The sequence below is a fragment of the Poecilia reticulata genome, linkage group LG14, assembly GCF_000633615.1.
Source record: "Poecilia reticulata strain Guanapo linkage group LG14, Guppy_female_1.0+MT, whole genome shotgun sequence".
Taxonomy (NCBI): Eukaryota; Metazoa; Chordata; class Actinopteri; order Cyprinodontiformes; family Poeciliidae; genus Poecilia; species Poecilia reticulata.
The window spans coordinates 20,066,240-20,072,239 of record NC_024344.1 but is presented as its reverse complement, the minus strand read 5'-3'; the positions used below and the strand labels follow the sequence as shown (position 1 = coordinate 20,072,239).

Below are 6,000 nucleotides of genomic sequence, written 5' to 3'. Positions count from 1 at the left end.
TTTCTGGGACCATAAATCATCAACATTTATTTCCACCTTTTATACATCAAACGTGCATATAAATAAAAGTAAAATAGATCATAGAAATAGCTCTACAGCAATACAGTAACAATAAATATGGCTATACACACTCTAGGTCAAATAAATAATTATAATAGTAATAAAAAAGACGGTAGCACTCTCAAGTAATACTGTACACACATCCTGTTTATAACACATTTTTCAAGTCAAATCATGAACTCGTTTGGTGCTATCTAGTTGTGCCGATCGCTTCACTCGTTGCTTTCTGCTGTGCTTTTGTTGTACCAGTGTCAGCAAGACGGAGGTCAAAAGAAGAGTTTTTCAAATCTACACACAAACTATCACTTTTCTTGTTTTTTTTTTCTTTTAAATGTGAACAATACCCATGTACCATCTGTGAAGTCTATTCTTTAAACAATATTATCCCAGAGAAAGGCTCACCTGTACATACACACAAACACGCACGCGCGCACACACACACACGCACGCACACGTATATGTAAACTTCATAAATCTATCTAAAAGCAAACACTTTGCTTCAACTTCACAACTTTTGTAAAAAAAAACAAAAGAAAAAAACGTGTCATTTCTTGGAAAAACTTGGCTGTTTGAATCCTATACAGGAAGGAGGCTATGTGAGGAAAGGGCACCAGGCAGTGGAGAGAGCATGAAACAGCTGGGATTCACATGTACAGAGAAACAAAAAATAAATAAATACACCAACACTTCAACAGCCAGGTCCAAAAAAATCACACACAGCACTTTATAAAATAGATTACCAAGAAGAAACCGTGAATCTGAGTACGTGCAAAAGTAAACACACCGAGTCTTTCACAAAACTCCCACGCACAATGTTCATCCTTCACATGATATACAATGAATAGTTAATGTTAATATTGATTACACAAGCATGTCTTGTCCTACTCGAGTCCTTCATATTGCACCGAAGCTCTATGTAACGTCACCCCATGCACCAGCGTTAATTTTTTATACTCCACCGAGAAATCTCGAATGTCCGAGTCAGGATTGAGCGAACTGAATCGGTAGGTTACACAAAAAGACCAAATAATGCTGCAGATGTCAAGCAAAAGAGCGGCTGGGTGGAACCGAAGCTGATTATATACAGTGAAAAAGTGTTGCGCACCTCACAGATTTCTTCTTTGTTTTGTTTTTTTTACACTTGTTTCAGATCCTCAAACACATTTAAGAGACTTTCTATTGCCTCAGTAAAGGTCAGTGGTTATGATTTACCACTAAAGCTGTAGCAACGCTGCTTGTTTCCTGTCTTGTTACATTTTGAAGATACCCGGTAAGTGGGTTCAAACGTGAGGAGAAGAAGGGCATTCGTTTAAACGATCAGGTTTAAGTTTGCGTGACGCTTTTGATACGAAATCTCCACGCATGCTACAGATTAATTGGGTAATATGACTGTCGATGTTACTTTTCTGTGACGTCCCCATCTTATTTATTTTTTCAATATAAGAATAGATCAACCATCAGAGAAGGAAATGTCAGCGCTCTATTAGGAACACTAAGTGGTCAAGTAATCAAAAGCCAAATAAATCAGTAGGTGATGGCTCATGTTTCACTTTTGGTTTCCCTACTCCAGGTAGCACAGGTGTACAAACCGTCTGCACGGCCTAGTGTGAGGCTAAGCGAGATTAATGCGGAGCGACTGCTGTGACATCTGAGTCACGGTTGCATTGTTTCTGCAGCGGGGAGCGAACATGTGCTGTATACACGGCGTGGGAGAGCTGTGCCATTCACATGGTGGAGTTCTTCTACAAATTCAAAAATCCATTGCAGGGAGGTTAATATGGCGATCAAATTGTTTATGCCTTGAGCTGAATGTGTAAAAAGATGACGTGGAAGCGTGTTTTTAGTTGCGGCATCGTGTCTTCAGATGCCTTTGAACCAAAACTGTCATCAAAATGGAGTCTAAAATGCCTCCCATTTACCAAAAAAAAAGGCATTTAGGAGAATATTCTGTGGACTGATAAGACAGAAAAAAGAAAACTTTAAATGGATAGATGTCCTGTTGTATCTACTCTAAAACTAACGCAGCATTTCAGAAACCCAGCTGTGGGAGTCTGCTGCTTTAGGACCAGGACGAGTTATTCTGATGCTATACGGGACAATGATCTGAAGCAGAGCAGGAAGAACACCTACGAATGGCTAAAAATACCAAAAATTAAGATCTTGGAATGGCCTAGTTAAAGGCTGGACCTAAGTCTGATTGAGAGCCTGTAGCATGACCCAAATTAGGTTCTTAATGCCCATCAACCCTCAAATGTTCCTGATTTTGTAAGAAATTCTGCAAAGGAGAGTAGGTCAAAATCTGCTGCCAAGGATGGCTAAGTTATTACTTTATGGAGCCAATTATTTTACTCTTGTTATCATGGTTTGATATTAAAAATTATTTGAAGATCTAAAACACGTATATTTGACCAAATAAAAAGGAAAAGCAGAAGAAATCTGTCTGGGGGTAAGTACATTTTCACAGCTCTGTAAACGTCATATGAGAAAAGTATTTTAGCGTAGGAAAAGAAAGTTTAGCTTCAGTGGCTAAAGCTAGCTTTCACAGGATCATCAGCGGTAACAAAGTCCTTAAGTGCATCATTTTCTAGATTTTGTGCTATATCAATAATAAGTGATGATACAAATAGTTAGAAATCTTGTGAAAATAGACAAAACAGTGAGAAAACTGTAAAAACAAGAAGAGGAGTCATGTCTGTACTCTTAATTTTTGTGCCTTGCGTTTAGAAGCCAGGCACGTGGCAGTACGCCTCCAAGGAGGATAACAGGATGTAGATGAACCAGAGGGACAGGAAGAGGAAGACGGTGAGGAGCTTGGCTGTCCGTGGGCCCCCGAGCTCGCCGCCCGAAATGCTGGGGCGCCTGCGGTAGAGCAGCACGAGCACGCACACCAGCGCCATGATGGTGAAGAGGGTGACGGAGAAGGCCAGCGAGCCCGGGTTCACCTTGAATGTCTCACCTTTGGTGTTCCAGAAAACGGCGGCGATGGTCCACGCCACCCCGATGCCCAGGAAAACGTTCACAGCGTTGCTGCCTGTCACGTTCCCAATGGAGGCGTCGGCGTACTGGTCCTGGATGGCGGCCACTTTACTCGCGAATGTATCTGTGGAAGAGAGGACGAGAGAAATGGGGTTTGTCTTTAAACGTACGCAACTGGCTGATGACAAATCACAGGGAACGTCAGAGGAGAACGTCCCAGAGTCACCTTGCACAACTGGAACTGCTCCAGTTTTCCTGGCATTGATTTTTTTCTAATCACACTTATCAAAGCCGTCTGTGAACTGCGGTGGCCTATTGATGGGCGCATTGTCATTCTTGGGGAGACTTTTCTCATCAGGATAGAAATCTGTCATTGTGGGATAACGGTAATTGCTTATAGCAACTCACTCTGACCCTTCTACCTGCAGGAATAAGGTGGTTCAATCTGTGTCTGTATGCCGGTCGTGCACAGAGTGAGTGTTGGCTGCCAAACTGGACTCAAGGCAGAGTCTGATTAAACAGCTAATGTCTCAGCAAGATCTAGAAAAAGTCATCCACGCGTTTATCGTTAGTCGCTTTGGTTATCGCAATAGTCTCTTCACTATTTGCCTAAAAAAAATTCAGATCCGGATCGCTGCTGCTCAAGTTCTCGCTAAAACCAGGAAGACAGAAAGCATCACTGCTGCAGCTCGACACAGCAAAACAGCCGAAACACTGAGTTCCTTTGAGCCAAGGCCAAAACCTTCACCTATTTAGAGCTGCCTTTGATTCATAGCTACTGGAACATTGATCAATAAATATGATTCTGATGATGATATTTGACAAAATATACTGACTATCGTCTGTTTCATACTTTGTGACTGTTGTGTTATTATGATGTAAAGCACTTTGAACCGCCCTATGGATGCTAATTGTGGTATATAAATAAACTTGACTTGAAAGTTGATTTGAGGACAATAGTTTTTATAAACCTAATTAAATATGAACACAGACTAACACAGAGAGCACACTGATTTGGCTCACAACGCAGATACAAAAGCTTTGCAGAAACACTTTTGACGTAGCGTTTAGAAAAGCGACACGCTGACAGAGTGTCAGGGAAGATACGAGCGATGCAAATTTCATTAAACGAACTGTGGCAGGTGGAGTGGGTGAAGCAATGCACGAGCTGCCGGGGTTAGAAAACAAATTCAGGAGTGGCGTCTCGTTTGTAACAAGGGCAGTTCGTCTTTGTCTCGATTTCGCGAAATTATGAGATACAAAACTCGTCTAAATGGGAAAATTTCGTGCGAGATTTATGTCTCGTTAAAAGCAAAATGTGTTCCCGTTCAAACGAGAAAAGACGTAGCAGTGAAATGGCAACGTCTCATGGGATGTTTGAGTGTTGTGTTGCAGAAGCAGGACGGAGAATCGGAGCGAGCCTCTTTACGTTTTTCTGAGAAGTCGCAATTCCTGATTTGAAGGACGTGTCAAAATGAGAAAGTTGCTCATTTTAACGAGACACATCTCCTGAATTAATGTTTTAGCCACATATATATAGGTATATTAAGGCACATTTTAAACATGACTATCAAAACCTCTGAATAAACTTGTTGTGCATCCCTAAACAAAGCTATCAACTGTCTTCCATTTTGCATGCTTGTGTTCTGCACTCAAACCTGTCAGGCTAATAGATACTCTTGTTGTGCCTCAAAGACACACAAGTAAAATTGACTGAGGAAACGGCGACGTGGTAATACAAGCCGATCGTACAAGTGGAACTGTTTTCCTTTGTTTACGTCTTGTTAAGGTGCTAAGTGAGAGCTTTGGAGATAATTCCTCTGACAGCTCAGGAGAACAAGAGGTTACGCAAGTTTCCCCGAGCAGCTGCTTCTGCGCCACAGGCGAAAAGCCCAGAGGGATTACAGAGCAGGTCGATTCCTTGGCACGGACGCCCACCTGGAACAGAGGTGCCGAGGGCGACAAACACCACGGCGGTGACCGAGTCCTTCAGGCCGACGGTGCATCCGAAATGCGAGGCCAAGTCGCCCGTCACGGCCGTCAGGACGCCGATGAGGGAAATGGAGACGAAGAAGCAGGCCCAGCCGTTCCAGTATTCGGTCGGGGGGACGAAGGCGAAGAGGACTTTCCAGAAAACCGTCAGGAAGTGCATGATGTAGTCAAAGCAGGACGGCAGCCGCTCCTCCCCGCTCTCCTCTTCGTCGTCGTCACCTAGCAGGAGCACATGAACGAAAAGCAAAAGCAGAGGGAATCAGCAGCTGCCTGGAAGAATATCTGGTGATTAACACGTCTTTCTTCTGCCGTTGCCACTGGGCTTTGTGGGGTTTTGTTCATCATCAAGGAACCTGTGCTGCGTAAAGCGTCTGTCTGCTGTACTTAACGTTATCAAGATGTCATCGTTGCGCTAACGAGGATTCAGGCCCGACTTGACCCATGTGTCACCAATATGCTCCGGGAGGAGGCTACCGATACGGGGACATCAGTCAAGGCAATTATACGGATTGATGGTTCACACACACAAGCATGATCTGTGTTGTTGTTTTTAAAACAAGCAAAGTTCACAATAATTACCCTGTTGGGGCAGCTACAGCCTCCCTTTCTGTTCGTTAGTAGATGTTTTACAGACATACATGGAGCAAGCTGTTGCTAAGGCACTATTAAAAATATTATAAAACTACACAGTTAGAACAAAGTCTTGTACCAATAAATATCAAAAACACATTACCTATTATCACAAAGTGTATATGCAAAATGATCAGTTTCTCTGATTTTACTCTTTATAGGTTTATGTTTGAGTAAAATGAACATTGTTCGTTTATTCAATAAACTACTGACGTCATGTCTCCGAAATTCAAAGCAAACATTTTGTATTTATTTGCAGAAAATAAGAAATGGTCAAAATAAAGAACACGATGCAGTGCTTTGAGTCCTCAAACAATGCAAAGAAAACAAAACAAGTTCATG

General features: G+C 42.3%; 1 protein-coding gene across 1 annotated transcript in view; it reads right to left on the bottom strand.

Moving 5' to 3' along the window:
* Positions 1–6,000, bottom strand: part of slc8a4a (solute carrier family 8 member 4a) — a 31,645-nt gene continuing 25,645 nt past the window's right edge. Inside the window, exons 8-9 of the mRNA XM_008428371.2 lie at positions 4,975–5,247; positions 1–3,160 (exon numbers count right to left, since the gene is read on the bottom strand). Of these exons, the coding sequence (XP_008426593.1) occupies positions 2,781–3,160; positions 4,975–5,247 (653 nt within the window). The 3' untranslated portion in view covers positions 1–2,780. The remainder of the gene's footprint in view (positions 3,161–4,974; positions 5,248–6,000) is intronic.